This window comes from Syngnathus scovelli, chromosome 1 (assembly GCF_024217435.2).
Source record: "Syngnathus scovelli strain Florida chromosome 1, RoL_Ssco_1.2, whole genome shotgun sequence".
In the NCBI taxonomy this organism is placed as follows: Eukaryota; Metazoa; Chordata; class Actinopteri; order Syngnathiformes; family Syngnathidae; genus Syngnathus; species Syngnathus scovelli.
In genome coordinates this window covers 9,089,003-9,110,000 of record NC_090847.1, presented here as the reverse complement: position 1 = coordinate 9,110,000, position 20,998 = coordinate 9,089,003, and the positions used below count along the sequence as shown (strand labels likewise).

At 40.9% G+C, this 20,998-nt stretch overlaps 1 protein-coding gene across 5 annotated transcripts in view; it reads right to left on the bottom strand.

The window, feature by feature from the left end:
- The window catches only part of atp8a1 (ATPase phospholipid transporting 8A1), a 90,101-nt gene extending 69,535 nt beyond the window's left edge, over positions 1-20,566 (bottom strand). For 4 of the 5 annotated variants that reach the window (XM_049753556.2, XM_049753562.2, XM_049753547.2 and 1 more), the window contains exons 1-4: positions 20,212-20,565; positions 10,357-10,471; positions 3,106-3,205; positions 2,055-2,153 (exon numbers count right to left, since the gene is read on the bottom strand). In XM_049753556.2, coding sequence (XP_049609513.1) covers positions 2,055-2,153; positions 3,106-3,205; positions 10,357-10,471; positions 20,212-20,260 — 363 coding nt within the window. In that variant the 5' untranslated portion in view covers positions 20,261-20,565. Of the gene's footprint in view, positions 1-2,054; positions 2,154-3,105; positions 3,206-10,356; positions 10,472-20,211 lie in introns of all 5 variants that reach the window. The other variant, XR_007488314.2, reaches the window with a different exon arrangement.
- Between the last annotated feature and the right edge of the window lie 432 nt (positions 20,567-20,998).

Genomic DNA, 20,998 nt, shown 5'->3' with positions numbered 1-20,998 from the left:
ATATGGGTGACTAATCATGGATTGAATTCTTGAACTAGTATCAGTCTAAAATAAAAAAAGTGGGCTACAACATCCCTATAAGTATGTTTCCCCAATAGATGGGGAAGCGCCCGCCCGCGCATTTGCTCCCGGAAGCCGTGTCAGAAAGCTCGGTGCACATTCACAAGTGCGTGTACGTACTAAGTAGTACGGACCTGGCGCACTCCGCGCTCTATTTCCATCAGTGCCGAATTTCGAGTGTGGGCTGTGACGTCAGCATTCTCGTAATTCGCGCGCAGAGCTTTCAGATACAGTTTTACGTTAATGCCACCCACAAACCTTCCCCTGGAATCCTTCCACTAAAATGAGTGGCCCGAGGAAAAGAAAGGTGGACACTGAATGCCGAGTGTTTAAAAAAAAAAAAAAGAGGACAATTTGGCTCGACCTACGTGTGTGAGCAGACGTTCAGCCACATGAACGTCAAAAAGCCCATCAGAGCTCTAGGTTAACGGACCAACACCTCGGCTCTATCCTAAGAATTACCACAACAAATTTTACTCCAGACCATGATGCACTAGCAAAAAAGGAAAACCAACAATACTATTGATTTCTTTGTTACTTTATTCAGAAGTATTCTTTCACTGATTCTTCAAGATGATGTATTTGGTCAGAATGTTTGCCGTTTGATGTGATTTCGCCTCTTTAGATAAACATATTTCATAAATCTGACCTGCAGGCACTGAAGTGATGGAAACTATTAGTCATAATAGTGTCGTATTTAATGAGAATCACTGATAGTAGTTTTTTGGTGAAATATTTTTTTAATGCTGTTAATAAATGCATTTGTTTTCAAAAAGCTTTTTTTGAATATCCATGCTTTACTACCTACTAAAAGTACAAACCTTTTATGCAATGACCTTTACATGTAATTTCTATTACTTCACACAAACACTACATCCATCTGCTCCTGGTTCGGCCCCCTGATCAAAATTTAGAACTAAATTCGGCCCGCCAGTCAAAAAGTTTGCCCACCCCTTCACTAGGCAATGAACAGGTTAATGTTGTGGCTCAGTGTTGCAGCGCCATCAGGTAAACTTGTGAGGGGTGAACATACAAGGGAATAGATGTGAGTGCGCGTGACCTTCATCTCCAAAGACGGAAATCAAGACCACTCCATTGCCATGCTTTTTCCTTAGAGAACAGACCATGAGAAGGGTCGAGGGAAAAAGTGCAGTGCTTGTGCATTCAGCACAAGATAGAATCGGACAGTATAGAGTAGCTGTCCGCTGGGACCTGCAGACAGGGTTACGCAGCAGGACTATTGCAATACAGTCTGACACATTGAATTCTCTTTAACAAAACTAAATCAAGTGAATAAAATGCAACATTTTACCGTAAATTGGGTTGGGAATAATAATTTATTAGCCCATTCATTCAGCATTAAGAATACTGTTGATGGTGTGGAATGACTGGTGATTAATCGTGTCTTGAGGCAAAATGGAGAGCGCTACTTGGTTGCAACCAACCAGAACAACAAGCTTGTTGTCTAAAGAGGAATGAATACACGTCATCTATGTATGTCCTACATTGACGCACGCCGCACGTCTCCACCATGGCAACTCCTGTTGACGTCATTTTTCTGCTTAGTCTACACTAGCATGGGAACATTTAGACATTTGCCAGACCAACCAATTAAAGGTGTCAGGACATTCCCCCAAAGTGAATAAAGGAACTGTAGTCAAATACCCATCCGTAATCTAGCGTACAATAAATCAATGCATTTTTTTAAACTGAAATATTTCATAGATGCTAAAGGCCAAACTGTTTTACTCTGCCGTGGTGCATGCATATAGTGGTTAATTAATTATATGGGTGCCCAGGCAGGCAGAGCTGTTAAGTGTAATCAGTGGGGCTTGCATACGTACACAGTATACATGTGCCCATGTAAATTTGGATGCTTCCTCTCGAGATCATGTGGCCATCAATAAATGCTTCCAGTAGGATAAGTCTCAGGTCAAAAAGTACAGGATGAACACAGAGTATTCTGGAAACACAGCATTTGAAGTCGTTCTTACCAGATCCTCAATGACCTCCTTGACAGCAGCCACAACCAGAATAAAAAGCAGTGGCACCAACGTTGTCCAGCGACCGGTCGGAGAAACATCTGGGATTTGCTGGGAAGAGGATAGATAGATAAGTAAAAACAATAAATAAACACATATTATGCTCATTGGGCTGAGGGACAGCAATAGAATAATTTTATCTTTTTTTTTATTTTATATGACTGTGTTGAAGAAAGAGTGACTGGCTAGTAATATCTGTACATAGTATGCGTATAACATGGCTACATCCTCAGCTTAGAACCAAACATAATGACGCTATTTTAGGAGTTCCCACATTTAATAATCAAATCTCATCCATGCGAGGATAAATGGACTTGCTGCTATGAACATGACGCATCATCTCCTCAGAGATGTTTTTTGTTTCAAGGTTGCACCATCAAGCAGTCAGCTAATGAAGATGCACCGGCTGCATTTCAAAGCACCAACTTCAAGGTCACGGAATGGAGGCTCTTAACGGGAAACGTCGTCTGTGGGAATCAAGGTGAAGAATCCACTCCGCTCTTGCTTTTATCTCTGAGACAGAGGGATTTGCACTACTTTGAATCTCTTTGCAATGATTGATGCTGGAGAAAAATATCAATACTGACCAGTGTGGCTAGCAAAGAAAAACAAACACCTTACCAACTGTAATAGATAGTATTGTAATAAAGCCAATTGAGACGATGAAGGACATTGCAGCCCAATGCATTTTCAATGTAATATGACATAAATAATGTTGAGCCTGGAAGAAAAAAAACAAATTTCCTTTTAGCAGAACATCGTATTACATGCATTATTCATAACTAAGGCAGCCTAATGTTAATGTGCGTGTGCTTCTTTACGGGTGTATTTTTACAGACAGGACCTTTGCAAATGCAGGTCAACACAAACAGTCCTCCACTTGCATACTAATGGCAACAAATTGAAGCTGAGAAACGGCAAGATTTTTTTACAAAAATTGTAGTTTGCATATTTAGATTATAACCAAGTGCAACACAGTGTTCCTGTGGATTGGAAATGTTACCTGTAAGAGTGCAATGAAGAGAAAAAAAGCGTTGGCCGCCCTCCTGAACTGTGAGTAGAGGAACCTCGGGAGGAAGGTGAGGAAATTGTATTTGGCCGTACTGTAAGGAGAAACAATATCAAATATTAAGCAGTCATTTACAAAGTTAATTTCCAGTGCTTTAATGTCGATAACATTTTACAAATATTCCACCCAAGCCAGTAAATACAGTGGCACCTCAAGTTTCAGGTTTTAGTTATTTCATCGCTGAGCTCAGAAGTTATATGCTGCAGATCTAATGCTGGCATATCTAAAGCTTGAGCTCATCAACTTTCAATAAGCAAGACCAAAACAAAGACAATGACAAATAAATAAACTTAATTCATTTACACAAACAGTAAAGCATCAAAGCATTATTGCCATTTATATCTAGCAGGTACCAGATTTATATTATATATATTATATTTTGTATTCCAACAACTGCCTTTGTGGTTAAATACCGTCTCTGATGCGCAATATTTTTTGCAGTGCTAATCTCTTTATAAATTCTTATGAGATCCTGTTAACTCAGATGAAATATAAAAATGTCCTAAGACAGGCATGTCCAAAGTCCGGCCTGCGGTCAGATTTCATACGGCCCGCAGCTTCGGTCTTATAATGTATTATTTATGGCCCGCCTGCACTGTCAAACTGAATACAAAAAAAACATGAAACTTGAAACTGTAATTCTTCCTATTACAAAAAGGTGGCAGCAGCACCCCTGTCCGCTCATTCCTGCCATGGCGACTGCAAAGAAAACGAAGAAAGTTGACATTGAGGGCCGTCGTATATTACTTCTTCACTGACTATCAAGGCAATTGTGTTTGTCTAATTTGTAAAGAGACGGTTGCCTAGTTTAAGGATTTCAACCTAAAGAGACACCATCAGACTAAACATGCTAACACATACATACGACAAGCTAACAGGAAGTGACCGTGCTGATAAAGTGAAGCAGCTCCAAGCTGAACTGGCTTCACAACAGCGATTCATCACGTGGGGCTGTGAGTCAAAAGTAGATCAAAAGTAAAAATTACTTAATATTCAATATTACGAAGTGGCCATGTTAATACTGTTGATGTTATGAACCTGTAGACGTGACACAAACGATTACTTTCTGAAAAATATTGTAAATGACAAGAGCAAAATTCACTTGTTTTAAGTTTTAATAATAACAGACAACTTTGCATTACTTGTAACTCCTGTTTAAAATGTTCATGAGGCAAAAATAATTTTAAACTATTGTAAATTTAAGGTATTTCATACATTTTGTTCAATGTTATCTGACTCTTCAGATTTGAATGGAAGACAATTTGTGTTTTTAGAGTTGTTCACATCTGCCTGAGTGGCTTATATTTGGTTATTTTGTCATTTAAAAAATAAAGACAATTGGGACAATGAAATTTGTTTGATAAGAGTGTGTGTTTGCATGAAATTTCTGTAGTTAAAAAATGTCAGAAAAAACTATTGGCCCCCGGGCCCCTTCACTTTATCAAATCTGGCCCTCCTTGCAAAAAGATTGGACACCCCTGTCCTAAGATAAGCATCATGATGAAAGTGATTGTCTCCATTCCATATATTTTGCCAACTCAAGGTGTGTCAGCGTCTATAACCTTTAAGCTTTCACTATAGCAACAACAGTCATTAATTGTTTATGTTGGGTTTTGTCTACTATAATGGACATAAGTGGGAGGATATGAATACATTACTCTGAGAAATAAAACAATTTTCTGAGCCAAAAACACTTTCATTGCAAAGTGCAACTAAAACTAATACAAACATATATATTTCTTTGACTAAATGAGGCGCGAGCAGCTATTTAGATCCCCATATTTCATTTTAGCGCACGCTGGCTGACTCTTCATAAAATGCATTTTCATCAGCTCTGAGGCAATAAATGTTTTGGATCAATTACTCTGATTGGTTCTTCATGAAAAAAGCCTTTTCGGCACTTTCCGTAAAAACTTCCTCGTCTAGAGGCGCAACTCTGCTGCCTGGTGTCCTTTGAGTTATTGCATTTTCAGCTAATAATGAAACTTTTCTGTGTAAATTTGAGAAAAAGATGCTGGTAAGATTGAAAATGGGTGGGAACTGTATACCGTATTTTTCAGACTATAAATCACGTTTTTTTCATAGTTTGGGTGGGGGGGGCGACTTATACTGAGGAGCGACTTATGTGAATTTTTTCACAAATTTTCAAAATTCAAAATAAAAAAAAAGTGAAACCACGATAAACGAACCGCGATGTAGCAAGGGATTACTGTCATTTGAATTTCAAGATACGTCAGCGGCGCGGCGGTTGTTTACATAAAGGACAAAGATTCGATCACGGGATGACGGCCCCACGTACTACCGGCATCATGAGCGGCTTTGCTTGTAAGTGACACGAAGAATTTGAAGTATTTAATGATTTGGAGTGACACAGAAGGTTTGAAAAACTATTATGGCTTTTACGCACGCCCGGTCCCACTCTACGGATCTCTCTTTCACCTCCGTGGATGGAAGTCGGGGGCCGGCGCTCGGCCGGGTGGCTGTCCGGGGACGGTGGATGGGGCTCGGACATGACTTTTATGCACGCCTGGTCCTATTCTATGGAGCTCTCTTCCATCTCCGTGGCTGGAAGTGCCACCTCCGGGGATGGAAGTCCAGGCCGCCACACGCCTGGAAGTCGACGCCGGAGCTTGGGGCCGTGTGGCGGTGAACTATTATAGTTATTTGATATATTTTATTTCGTGTAGCAACTTGTATATGTTTTTATCGTTACAGTTCAGTAGTTGTTGGCTCGTTGAACTCTTGTTTTGTTAAATAAAGAGCCATTTACCAAACCCACGTCTTTCTTGGTACTTTGTTAACGCTACAATATTGTTATATACTAGATCTGTGGAATAACGACGAGGCTGATGTCAGCCGCGCACGCGCGGTGTTGTTGACAAAGGACAAGGAATTTGATCGATGGATTTAATGATTTGGAGTGTCACAGATGGTTTGATAATATTGTTGTTTATATGATAGTTATGCGATATACGTATACTTTATATATCGTTATATCAGTCTGTGGAATATTTAGAATATTTAGACGTCAACGGCGCGGCGCATACGCGGCATCGTTTTCATAAAGGACAATCGGTGGATTTAATGAATTGGAGTGACACAGATGCTTTTATAAACGTGGTATTTATGTAATAGTTATTTGTTTAACTCTGAATGTTACGTCAGGCCCGTTCTCTGCTCTTCGTTTGTGTTTATGTCACATTAGCATACCTATCGTTTAGCCTGTTGTTGCTCGTTCATGTCTGTTCTTGGTGTTGGATTTTGTCGAATAAATTTCCCCCAAAATGCGACTTATACTCCGGAGCGACTTATATATGTTTTTTTTCACGTTATTGTGCATTTTATGGCTAATGCGACACATATTCCGGAGCGACTTTTAGTCCGAAAAATACGGTAAAAGGAGAGCGAGTGTGGATATTTGAGAAGTTGTTGGCAATGATCACATCATTCGTCGACTCAGCAGTGACTTGCCATTGTTTGCTTTTTCATCTATGGGTACAAATGAAATAGTTCAGCATTATTGTAAAATGTATTGCCTATACTGACAAAAGACAGCTTAGTGCCAGCTGACAAGATTGCCATTATGACCTGGAAACGTAAATTCTGGTTGTCAAAACTCGGGATACGACATAACATTCTGGATTGGCTGTGACAGCTGCAACATTGCAAAGCTCTTCTACTGCTCCGATTCCCGTTTTGAATGTCAGCTAAACTAATGGCCGATGGTCAGCCACACAACAAAAACAGTTGTAGAGCCCGACAAACTGCGCAACCGCTCAATCATGTTCTGTTGCCTTGCTTGGTGTACCCCGGATGTCATTCACACGAGAGACTCTCAACAGATGGGAGCTTGTTATTGTTTGACAAGGATGGGAACATACGGTGTGTGGTTCGTTTGAATCATACATTTCTTGTACCGTATTTTCCAGACTATAAGGCGCACTGGACTATAAGCCGCACCTTCAATGAATGGCCCATTTTAAAATGGTGTCCTTATCTAAGGCGCACCGGACTATAAGGCGCACCATTAATGCATCATGTCAGATTTTTAATCCAAATCAAATCATTCTCCATTTCATCTTTTTTATTTAAACTTCAGACGCAACAAATTATAATCACAAAATAATGATCCGTAGTCTTTTTGATTCATGATTCATAGTCTTCAGCGGGCCACTTGTGATTGATTTCATGACACAATGCTTCGGGCCAGTTTAAATTTAGGAATTTGGTCCATATATAAGGCGCACCGGACTATAAGGCGCACTGTGTTTTTCCTTATTCTTTATATGTAGGACATCCTTAAAAACAATGGATAGAGTGGGTGAGAGGACAACAAAATGAAGGAGCCAAGTGTTTCTCGAACAGAAGCGCAACCCAATTCTAGCAGTACACAATAGTCTGATGAAGAGTCTTGTCAAAATTAAGGAGGGGTCAAGTAAAGTTCAGTGACCAAGCTTTGTCTTACTGAGCAAAGTCTAATTGTTTTTAAGTGGACATTTGATTGGTGGCCCCAAGATTGTCGTCTCTAATAGAACTAAAGTGTTCGTAAGAGTCCATTTCTGTCCCTCAAGGTACATTATAGACTAATTTACCGTATATATCAAATAAGAAACTACACCAAGGGAACTGTTGCTGTTTTTTCTTGGTACAAAGGGACATGGGCATGTTCCCACACTGCAATATGTGTAGAGGAGTAAAAAGAAAAACCTGCGTGAATACCACTCAAATGGTAGACAACATTCTTTCTTTATCAGGTATTGTAATCATTTTTATTCTATTTTAGTAGCAAGCTAAATAAGGAAGTGGTATTAGATGACAGAACGTTTGAGCATGCATTATTTATCCTACGAGTGTTCACGTACGTGGTGTCCTCTCAACCAATCAATAATTTGCAGCGACCCTCCAAGCACTTCTGCTTTGACTTCTGTTTATGAGAGCTTAATTTTTTGCTCATCCAAGATGAATTGCAATTTTTTTATTTTCGAAATTTAGCATTAGTAGTGCGTTATTTGCAGTGCTAAGTGGTCTGCCAAGTGTTTGCAACAGACATGTATCGATCTGTTTCTTTTAATTAGCGAGTAACAGTGTTCCCAAGAGACATAAAACACAATAAATGATTAAAGTCGATGTGATCTTCAGCACTGATAACAAAACAAAAAAAACAAAAAACAAAACAAGATCGCTGAGGTTATACACTTGAAAAATATTTAGGGAAAATATACTTCTAGATTTTTTGCCTAAAAAATATTTAGGGAAAATATGCTTCTAGATTTTTTTCCTAAAGTGCTTCATTCTGCTTTGGTTGAAAACCTGAAACTGACCCTTAGCTTCACCATGTTGTGCGATACTAAGTGAATGAATCCCTTCAAAAAGGACATGTAAGCTTGCCAGTGCTAATGCATAACCAATGTTCTTGTCCTCCCTGGAGCTAGCATACTGTAGAAATGGTGGGTGGCAAATCTGATTGAAGTTTTAGCCTTTAAGCCTCGGCTCTATCAATCTTATCTTGCAATACAAGCCTCATCTTGCCTAAAAGAGCATGCGTACAGTAACTACTTTTTCACTAATCTTTGTTTGATCTGACGAGGCAGCACTGCGGTCGAAGCTCTCATTACTGTCCAGCGAACTTCCTCCTTTGACATTGACAAAGAAGCTGGAACATTGCCTAATGCGGAGCATTATTTCCTGCTAATGTCCAAAAGGACCGAGGCCATGTGAGAAAGGCACTTCCTTTCCTAGTCTGATATGCTTGGATTACAACCAAAGCCTGAGCCGTTTCGTGTTTAATCTCTAATCAACCTTTCCTACTCCAGCAATTGTGTTTAACGTGACTGCTCAATGTGGTTTGAAGTATCGTACCAACATTTAGTTAACACAAAAATGCACACATGTATATCTAGATTTTTTATGTCAATGATTTTTATGTCAATTGGAGCCAGTCTCAAACTATATAATATATACTATATATAATATATATGGTTGTATGTTTATTATATATATTTCTTTATACTAATTAATTACAGGTTGATTGATTAGCAGTTCATTATATTGCTCAAATTGAACTCACCATCCAAACCACAGCTCTTTAAAGAAATTTGCAGTTTGGTTTGGGTATTTTCTTTTGTTAATGTAGACAAAGGCATTTGGAATACTGCACCACAAAAGAGCACAACACTGTTCTGTTCCCACGAGAGTGCATCATTGTCCACCTGATCCAAGGTAAACACAGCTGCTCACACAGGATTCTTGACTCTGACAAGCTGGTCAGACCAGTCAATTTTTGGCCAATCGCAATCAGTTTAAAATATATGTATATCTGCATCTATTAACTCATGAGGAAATGAGTTAATACGTGCAGAATCAAGGGTTACATTGAATTTAAAGTATGTTGACAAAAGGTCATCGGTCTTAACCCGTGACATGGGATACTATGCGTATATAATATACTGCAGATAATTTGGGTCATGTGTTAATGTCCATGTTTTGCTCTTCAAACTCCTTTTTGCACGTTGCATTTCATGGATCCATGACAACATCAACAAAACTACAAAAGAGCACACAACCACTCAAGTAAGTTAATACTATGGTCATTGTACCCTTCTAATTGTTCCATTCACGGTTGTTGTTGGGTGCAAATCTTTGTGTATGATCGCGTACGTGCATACACGCATGACTCGTGCAGCCAGAATGCCAACAGTAATATTCCTTGACAGAGGATGGCCTGACCTGACACATTGACCTTTAATGCTAAAAGCAGCGTGATCCTTGGAGAGGAAGAGACAGTCACATGGGAAAAAGTGCTGACTTTATGTATGGAGTATTATCATGATTTCTTAACCGTGGAAAACACGTCAACGGCAAATTTCAGCTCACCAGTCATTGTTAAGTATCCTGTACATTTTCCAAGGAAGCCGTTGAAGAACCCCAATAGGCCCATGTTGAGGGTTAAAAGCAATAATGGGTGGTATTACAGTTGATAGCATGGATAGCAACTGTATTGCGCTGACTGGAAATCAATTGCAAATCACAGATATTAATGAGCCTACTGTATCATCAGACAAAGGCAAAAAAGGGGAAGCTGAGTTATTTATCCAAGACATGACCTTGTTATACTATGTCAGCTAAAAACTGCAGTATATGCAGTAAGTAGTATACAGATACTGTTTCACACAAAGTAATTCTTACCTGACTCGGTTGCTGCAAAACTTTGTAAACTGTGGCTGGTTAAGGTAAATCAATCGGGCATCTTCTTGGTCCGCTAAGGATGTCTTTTCGGAAGCATCCTCTGTCTTCTCATATCCTGAAAGATGAAAAACCAAAATGGCCTCTATAAGGAATGTGCTCAAAAAACAGTTAAACAAATGTTGAAAGGAGTTTGACAAGGAAAATACAGTCGAAAAAATAATCCTGCAGGTAAAAAACTGTTCATGATGTTGGTGTTGCACACATTATGTGCCCCGTGCATTATAACAATAAACTCCCAACAGGTTTAATAGAGCGGGATGCAGCTTCATTGGCAAAAACCAACAAAGGAGACGATGTCTATGTGACCTTAGTAGAGATCTATGAGCCAACACGTTCGTTTCATTTGCTCTTATTTAAGGTGGATAAAGCCCAAATAGGGACACCTGATCCTGGTTTATAACTTTAGGGAATAATCAAATCTACAATGAGTCAAAATACAATTTGCACTTTCACTGTAAATTGGTAGAATATTATCATTTTGGTCTGAGAGATTTCAGAAAACGGTGATTGGTAAAATTTTGACTGTTGGCTGAATAGTTGTACAGGCCAACTAACAGTCAACTGAAATGCAGTTATAACAGAATAAATAATCTGCTGGGTCGCAAATTAACCCTAAAATAATAAATAAAATAAACAAATCGTTTTAACCCTTTATCCAAAAAATAGCAGTTTCCAAAATGTTTCACCGAAAAGAGCTAGAAAAAAAAAATCTATGAAATACTATGCCTTTTTGGTTTGAGAATTTTGGACATCTGTATTTCTGAATCTTAGGAAAGTCACCATAGAATGGATTATCTGATACGCAAGTTTTGTCATAAGTTTTAGTTGTCTCCCTACCATCATGTACTGTAAATGCTGGCTGGTGGCGGTCGGTGTCGTAAGCACATGGACAGACAGACGGTAGTACTCAAAGACAGGTGCCCCCAAGTTTAAAATGGAAAACGAGAACCTCCCGACAGTTGTCACTCTCCCTGCTCTGCTCCCAACTAACTATCACCTTACCAATTGCACTTTCTCCCTGGTGTCACACAAGCCCGGAATCTTACTTTACACCTCTTGTTATTTTAATGATCCTCTTGGCTACACTGAGAGAATTACCGAGGAGTGACGAGAAGGCGCTCCTTCCCACCACCCTCCCCGCTCGCTTCACAATGCGCTTCAGGGCTAAATATGACTCGCACCCCTGTAGCCATTTCGGTCACCAGGGGAAACACGGGTCGGTTATCCAGCGCCATTACGCAACAGCCTGCCCAGACGTTAGATTGGTGCAGGTGATTTATTGGATTAGCGCGGTGGTGACGAAAGACCGGGTGAGGATTCAGACGGTAATACAGAGAGCATGAAGAGTGCCATTTAATACTTTAGGAAAAAAGAAAAGTGCTATGGTCAAATCCTCACATGTGAGACGCACCACTTGTTGCTAAATGTCATCCATTGTTAATCTACCAGGGTAGGGCGTTATTAATAAAAATTAATCGAGTATGTCCAGCCCTAGTCTGGCTTTAAAATCTGAAACTGGTTTTCAATTAAATTTGGCGCCACAGAAGAAATCCATGCACAGCACTCTGCTATAATCCACCAGTAATTGGAGCAGTGAGATAATGGCGCTGCCAGCACACCGATTCATTCAACCATGGCACAACCAGCTCTTGGGCGAGAAGCATCAGTTGAGAATCTATTCTCTAATCATTGCTGTGCACACTCCTAGATAGAAGTGTAGGTTTGTTGGGGGCTCAGATCACACAAAGGTGATGAGAAATTCTGGACATACAAAGACTTTAAAAAAAAAACTCCAAAGAATTCCAAAAGTAATCTCTAAAATACGATTTCAATCAGGATATCTTCTTGTCAGTAATGTCAGAGCAGAGCACCGATGAGAGAAGTTCTGATCGACAGCGAGTTCCCGAGTGCTACTCACACAAAGTCAATATTGACAGATTTCAGGTCAAAGAGGCTGTAGTGAAGTTTGGGTGATCAAGGTATTAGTGTCCACGCAGACGTATGAAATGAGCAAGCTGGCATGGCGTCTGAGAGCTGGGAGAGGCTTTAATGGGAAAGCTCGCCAAGGCTATGATTGATGTTGTGAATGAGCCCTGGATGCTCCAGAGCGTCTTCCCCTGCCAGGTACTGCATTGCACCAGTTGGGGTTGCCATTGCTGCTGCTTAACTCCTTCTACACCCGGCCTGACATATTACACATACAAACACATACACACACATGTATATATATATATATATATATATATATATATATATATATATATATATATATATATATATATATATATATATATATATACATATATATATACATATATATACATATATACATATATATATATATACACATATACATATATATACACATATACATATACATATATATACACATACACATATACATATACATATACATATACATATATATACATATACATATACATATACATATACATATACTGGCTGAACCAGGAATCTTCCAATTACTGGTGTCACGATACCAGAAATTCATTTGCCGGTACCAATACCTGTGATTTTCCACGATTCTCAATACTAATTTGATACCACGGTAAAAAAACAACAAAACAACATCATCCGCTTACTTTTAAAATCACTAATTTATTCATAACTGCTTAAACCATAGAATAAACTTTATACATTAAAAAAAGAGCAGCTGTCGCATGGAGCCTTCAAGTCACACATCTATGAAAACAAGCAAGACTGATAATAAATAACAATATTCAACTTTATACATTAAAAAAAGAGCAGCAGTGGCATGGAGCCTCTCAAGCCTCAACCCTCTCAAGCATTTTTTGTACGTTGGCTTGTTCGAATCTATTATTGCTCCGGTTTAGGGTGACTAGACGTCCTCTTTTTCCCGGACATGTCCTACTTTTGACACCTTCAAAAATGTCCGGGGGCAATTTCAGAATTGTCTGGGATTTTGTCTTTTGACTGCCGCCACCCACTCCAGCACAGTCACCAACAGCAGTTTTTGTTTTTGGCTATCAAATGTATTCAACCTCAAAATTAAAATAACCATGCTGTTTAATTTTTTCAAAAAAAAAAAATTATATTTATGGACTGGTCATGGTCTAGGTGAGTTCTGGTCATGGACAAGTCTTGGTCTCAGATACTGTGGTCTTGAGTGCAACACAGTCTTACAGAGTCACCACCGAGCAATGCGGCTAAACCCGAATAAACCATTGTGTCACACTCCATGACAATCACGCCAATTTTTTGTCATTCAATAAAAGTAATGCAATACAATATATTTGTAGGCTCAAAACTGATACACAATGCCGTTTTCCATTGCAGAATGTCAGTCAAATTGCAGTTGTGAGTTACCAACTGGCATTGTTTTGCAATTCTCTATCGCAGTCGTGTTCTGCCGCATTGCGCATGTGCGGTGAGGCTTTGAGGAATCACCGCAAGACTAGTTCCGAGCTGTGTCTTAAGATCTCTTGTTCTTCTCCATCTCATCTTAACACAACACTTAAAAGCTATAGCTGAATTTAGGCCCCTGCTTAAAATAGCCCCTTACCAGTGTCCAGCATGAGAAGGGATTTATGCAGGCAAATAATCTCCGTCTGTAAATAACCACGGTGTTTCCTTGGATCCCAATCAGTGAGGATAATGTTCCAAGCCACAGAGGTCGGAGTGCGAGCTACCTCTAATGTCACCTAAGAGCAAGGTGTACCTTTTTTTTTACACTAATTAAATTAGCTGAGGTTCTGCGACATCTCATCAATAAGGACACTGGGATTTTGTCTTTTGACTGCCGCCACCCACTCCAGCACTGTCACCAACAGCGGTTTTTGTTTTTGGCTATCAAATGTATTCAACCTCAAAATTAAAATAATCATGCTGTTTAATTGTTTCAAATAAAAAATTAGATATTTATGGACTGGTCATGGTCTAGGTGAGTCTAGCCAGATAACGAAAACCACGCGAGCTCGATGGCTATTTAGGCAAAAGAAGTGAGAAGAACCCCAACAAGTCTTGGTCTTACTTAGAAAGCAAGAGGAAACAGCTCTGAAAGGGAAGCCGTTGGAGAAAGGGTCAATGCCAGCCATTGTCGTAATAGATTTGCAGGCAGGCTATATGTGAGAAGTATTGCTTGTGTCAGCCAACAGACAACAGGGAGGAACTAGAGTCTCAAGGGGTCGCATATTTCAGAGATGGTGCCCCGTGGGTCTACCAAAGAACATATGCTAGACTTCTCACTTGTCGGTTTTGTGGAATATCCAGAGGATCTAAACACTCTCAAACATCTGAACTGTGTATGAAATGGTAACATACATCGCACGACGTTGGATTTGTATTACAAAATTATTTCAGAGACAAACCTTTAGCTCAGTGGTTCTAAACCTGGGTTCGATCGAAGTCGGCTTCAGGGGTTCGGCAGAACTGGTATGTCATTGCCCCGCCCCCACGCCGGCGGAACACACCGGTAGCACCCCCACCCCCACCCCCACCCCCACCCGTCCGCGGATGGCCGAACACACCGGTAGCACGCCCCCCTTCCCCGGATAGCCGAACACACCGGTAGCACCCCCTCCTCTCGTCCGCGGATGGCCGAGCGCACCGGTAGCGCACCGGTAGCGCACCGGTAGCGCACCGGTAGCGCACCGGTAGCGCACCGGTAGCGCCCCCGCCTGCGGATTTCCGAACACACCGGTTACCCACCCCCCCGTCCGCGGATGGCCGAACACATCGGTACAAGAGGGGTTCGGTGAATGCACATATGAACCTGATGGGGTTCGGTACCTCCAAAAAGGTTAAGAACCACTGCTTTAGCTGTTCGGGATTTTGTGACACCGCAAGGGAAGCTCAAACAGGTTAAAGAGTAAAGCAGCCCCAATAAAATTTATGACATCGGCGGTGGCAATGCTTTAGCTCAGGTCAAGTCGAAATGATAGGGGTGGAAAATTATTGCAGTCGTGGCCGTCAACACGGGCAAGATGAAATGTACCCAATGGCATCCATGACAGGGACAATGATAGTCTTATAGTCAACAATTACTGGTCAGTGCTTATGTAGTACTAAGTACAACATCCACAAAATATGCTGAGAATATTGTGATAGTGATCTAATTGGAAATATAGGTTTTTTATTACGATGTACACTAAGACCTACTTTGTAAGAGTTGGAGACTAAGGCCCATTGGTGTGTTGCATGAGCAAGAAAATCATTTGAAGGCACAAACAATTGGCAGGTTTTGTTTCTCCAAATTCAACAAGCCTCAAATATCATTTGAAGAAAGATCTATTATTCATTCACCGCAGATAAATATTTCAGTAGAAAGAGCAGCCACAGTCTATTCATAGGAAACTCGGTCCCGACACCGTCACCACCCGCACTGTCATCTTCACCATTTGTGAATGAGGGACAAAGCTGCAGGGGGGCTATAAATACCGCCTCAATTTAAGCTACAGCAACATCGATAAGTCGCTTATCAGATCACAATGCTGTAACCGGCCCTTGCAGCGACAACAGGGCAGCTGCCGGATTAATCTCCCCCTCTCTATAGGCTCGACAGACTACAGTGGAACGGCCCAGGGACACGAGATGACACGGGCAGCTGGGGCTATCTGTGACATCACGGGGCTGGCCTGGCTAGGATTTGCAAGAGATCTGCATGGACGGGAAGCTTTACCCCACTTTATGAATGGTCAAAGTGAGGGAGGGCCATGTGATGTGCAGTCCACTGAGGCAGAAACACACAGAGTGGATGGTTATTGATGCTCTCGGCTGGCTATAACCTGAATGTAAAGGAGTCTGGCATTTGTTCTAGAAACAATAGAACCAGTCGATGATTTGATAAGTGCATAACTGGAGGTTAAACCTGTGGACAAATGATGCAATATGCTACTGCTATTATGTCACACTCTTTCCATAGGTGATGCAGAAATTGCCATCTTGCCTACACAGTTTAGACCAGGATTTAAGATTCCTATCAGTACTGCTGAACTGGAAAGGACTGCTTGAAGGAAACAAGTAGGGTTGTCACAAACTCGTGTCTTTGAAATCCTTAAAGAATACTGTGAATTATTCCATCCATTATTCAATGACACTAACGACACAATTCTTTATGTACATACTAGTTATGCCTCGATGCTCATGATATGGGGAAAAAAGCCTTTTTGCTCGAATCCTTGACCCCTAAATTGTGTTATGTTGACACCAAATTTGTCATTATAGCAATAACAGAAAGAAAGACATGGGTTGTAGAATATTTTTGGTGAATAGACAACCATTTTTGGGAGAAAAAAAAAATCTGTGTGATCTTGCTTGTGTCGTTGGATACAATTATTTGTACGTTCATATGGTACTCCCATACCACGACTTGATGTCAAAGGCCTAACCTCTCTCCTAGTATATGGCACATGCAGGCTCGAGGGACTTTTTCTGCTGCACATGCATCTGTGCGACATATCAGTAACAACACTTAAGTCAATTAGTATCTATTGTTGTGAGTGAGGAAACGTGAAGGTTTTTTATTTCGTTGCCGTCACCGGGTTACTGAACTGCTTCAAGTGTTACTGACTTACCAACAAGCAAACTAAAATGTGGAAGCACTGGTTGTAGGAAAAAAAAGATGTTCATTATCCATCCATCCATTGGTGTCACATTCTCTTCAGCCAGTGATCCACCACTTCATAATCCCGTCAGACAGAAATAAACAGTCTATCCCCAGTTTACCTTCCAAGATAACTATTGAGGCAAACTTGGCTTAAGGGGGGTTGCTTCAATGACTGAATATTAGAGATAGCTTCAAGAAGTCGACTTTGCCACCTTCAAGAACTGCAGCGGGGCTAAGTAGATGCTAAAAAGTAGTCATTAACTAGAAAAACACGACAATCATTTGATCAATGCATGGCTTCATCCCCACAGATTACCTGTCAATCGTGAGAGAGGATTTGCCAGATAAGCGTGCGAGCTAAGGCCGCAAAACGGACGTTCGTCGCCATCTGTCTTGCTTTAACACGCATGGTCTCGGATAGTCAGTTCAGAAAGCATATGTAAGGATGAACAAACTTTTACATCAATAAGAAAATACAACTTTCCCCAGTCATCGCTGTAAGCTTTATATTAATTTTTTCCACTCGTCACATACTTTACACGTTTTGCTTTAAAGATGGCTTCCAATGTGCAATGTATTATTTAGAAGCTTGTGGCTAATTTAGGAACCTCTCACAAAAGTCCTACACTATAATGTGTACATTTTGTGAATGTCACCTAGGTATATTTGTTTTGGCAAGAGCTGAGGATGCAGACAGACAGGGGGCAGTGAGGGGTGAGGCGGCACGTGGTGGGCAAGGCTCGGATGTGTGCAATGATGTGCAGGCGGCTGGCGGATTAGGCAGTAAGCTTGGCAGAGAGGACTGCCCTCTCTCTCGATAGAGGCCCGCCTCATGTGCTATTTGATTAAAAATAAAACTGTAGAATGGCGAGTGTGCTGAAAATGAAAAAAAACACCCCAAAAGGACACGTTTTTCAATCGGTGTCTCGTTGCTGTTTTATTCGAGGCTTTTCACTCATGCGGCTGCGGTCGCGGCATCAATTTTCTATGGACTCCATATTAGTGTTGAATTATTTAGCTTTGTTCCAGTAGAATGCACAGGTCTCCGGTAACAATAACACAAACATCTGAGTTGTGCTGCTGAGAAGGATGACAAATTGCCTTGTAATTATCAGCTCAAAGGTGGTGTACAAATTAGCTGTCGGGCTTGTGTGAGGGTTAGTGCGTTTCAGAAGAGAGATGCAAATACTTACAAACACAACACAACCACAACATTTGGAACAAATCTATTGCTAGTTTACAATCCAACTAGAAGCGGTTAGAATATTTTGTCAGTTTATTAAGCTACACAAGAGGGGAATTCTTACAGTTAGGCTCTCCGAACAATGCTGTGCACTTCTAGACCACAGTTAACTATGACAACAATACAGACAAAATACATTACAGATGAAGCTATAAAGCATTGATTTCCAACCAGTGCGCTGCGGGCCATTAATGTGCCATAGGAAATTATCATAAAGTTATTATTTATTTAGAAATAACATGGTTGTTTGTCTCTGTGTGCCCTGCGATTGGCTGGCAACCGGTTCAGTGTGTCCCTCGCCTACTGCCCGATGACGGCTGGGATAGGCTCCAGCACACCCGCGACCCCCGTGGGGACTAAGCGGTTTGGAAAATGGATGGATGGATGTTTACAGTGTTCACTGTCTTTGTAGTTGAATGATTTGCTGTATATAAAGCTAGTTAACTGAATAATGGGAAGAAAATGTATTTTGCATTATTAAACAAAATTTGGATGTGAGGTGTAGTCTCTTTAAGTAAAGCATAGTAAAATTCTAAGTAAAAACATCGGGGGTATCCCAGTGTACAAATCTGTCACTCGCGCAAACCTATGGCCAGTGGACAGTATTGGGAATTTGATTCTGCTGGCTTTGCACTTCTAACACGAAACAAATTAAGAGTGGTCCCCAGAGTAATGGAATAGACGTATAAAATAGATGAGGACACCCCCCCACCCCTACTCAAAACAATGCATGTAAAATTTCCCAATTTTGTAGTTTACCTGTTGTAGAATGACAATAAAGGCATTCTATTCTGTTCTATTCTATTCTATTCTATTCTATATGACAAAAACTGACTACATGTTTCAATACTTGCCTGAGACTGCTGTTACCGTAAATCCCGTTTCACAAACAGAGAGAAACATCCACACTATAATTAGTATAGACCACATGACATGGTATTATTGATCCCTGGAGATGGTGTAAGTTATTGCCCTCGTCCGGTGAGGTCAGAGATCAAGGTAAGCCACAGAACAAATATAAAACATTTTATAAAACATTCACATATATGCATGGGGGTTAAATATGTGCACAAACGACGGCAACCATCTTGGTCACACACGTTTACAACTATTTCATGGATCCTCTTTTTGAGCATCTGCATTATTTGCAGCCTGCAGTGGAAAGTTACTGGTGCAGTGAAGGGTCTCGGGGAGAAGCAATGGCTGTGTTGTACATGTCTGTGTGTAGTGTGTGTTTAGTATGTATGTGTGTTGGTGTGTGTGGGCAGACACTTGTTAGTGTGCTGTCAGGCTTGGTGTAGTGATCATGCTCGGGCTGTGTGGGCAGGAGAGCCAGTGCTGGGCATCCCCCGTCTGAATGGGCAAGAACCAGGTCAGCTTGATGCTACATTTGTTTCACTTCAAGAGGCATCGCCACACACGCACATACACACACGGAGACACATTTACGGGGGGGGGGGGGGGGGGGGGGGGGGGGGGGGGGCAGTCAGGACCATGAGTTTCTTCAAAATTTCAGTCGTGTTTGAGAGCGTTTCAGTCATCTTACAGCATTTAAATAGTGAGTCAATGTGTTTCAGTAGTGTGTTTGAGAATCGGTAACGTGCAATAACATTTCAGTAGTGTGTGAAAGTGTTTGACAGCATGTTGTGTGAGTAGAGGAAAAATGCTTGTGTGAAAGAGCATTTCCAGTTGTTTTTATGTGCAAGGAAATTCTAAATGATGTCCCTGACGGTGCCTCATACTCTACTGTGCATATTCGTGCACTAAGTGCAATGGAAAAGCCTGACAATAGACGGAAATCCAGTTTTTAACGCGGCATGTTTCTTGTGAGAAAATATTATTCTCTTCTCTTGTCATTACTTTTGCCCTCACCAGGAAACGACTATAAAAAATGCAGACTTGCAATTGACCAGTGTTGATTTATCAAAATACACTGGTCAGTTGTGTTGCAATGAATTCTACATACCGTCCGCCCGTGTTCGAAGATCCGACATGGTTCTCTGGACGGGCGGCATCTCCTCACGCAGAGCCGACCGACGGCACCTGTCAAGCGGGCGCCGCTGCACAGTCGGGCCACCACTGGCAGCTTCTCCAAGAACGTCAGTATAGTTTTTAAAAGAAAAGGGGATAAAGTACGGCCTCAAATCCCCTCCCACGCAGCGCCGTGGTTGCTAGCGTGGGCGTGGAGATCGGGAGCCTGCTTTTCCTGCGTTCGTGGTTCCCCGCGGCATCCCGGTAGTCACTACGCCCGGCCGGACCTCAACAAACCGCCGCGGTATAACCTGAGTGTGCCTGACTTTGCCGTTAAGTGAGGCGGGCGTGAGGCGTAGTGTTGGCTTGTGAGTGAACGATTCTTTCAAAAAAACGAATCTTTTCAGTGAACGGGAGTGAACGAATCACTTCCTAAAGTGATTCGTTATTTTTTCAGTTCATATAACTTCAACCAAAAGGTGTCGGTAATGCCCATTGAAGCTGGTGCCACCTCGACTGCAGTTTCACATTAGATTGCTGGTTTGAGATGTACTTTTATAGACGTCTAAATTACGTCTATATATATATAGACCTAAAATAGACGTCTAAATTAGGTTATTTTATACACGTGTATATTAGGTTATTTTAGGTTATTTTATAGACGTCTAAATTACGTCTATATATATATATATATATATATATATATATATATATATATATATATATATATATATATATATATATATATATATATGGGCGGCTCGGTGGCGCACTGGGTAGCA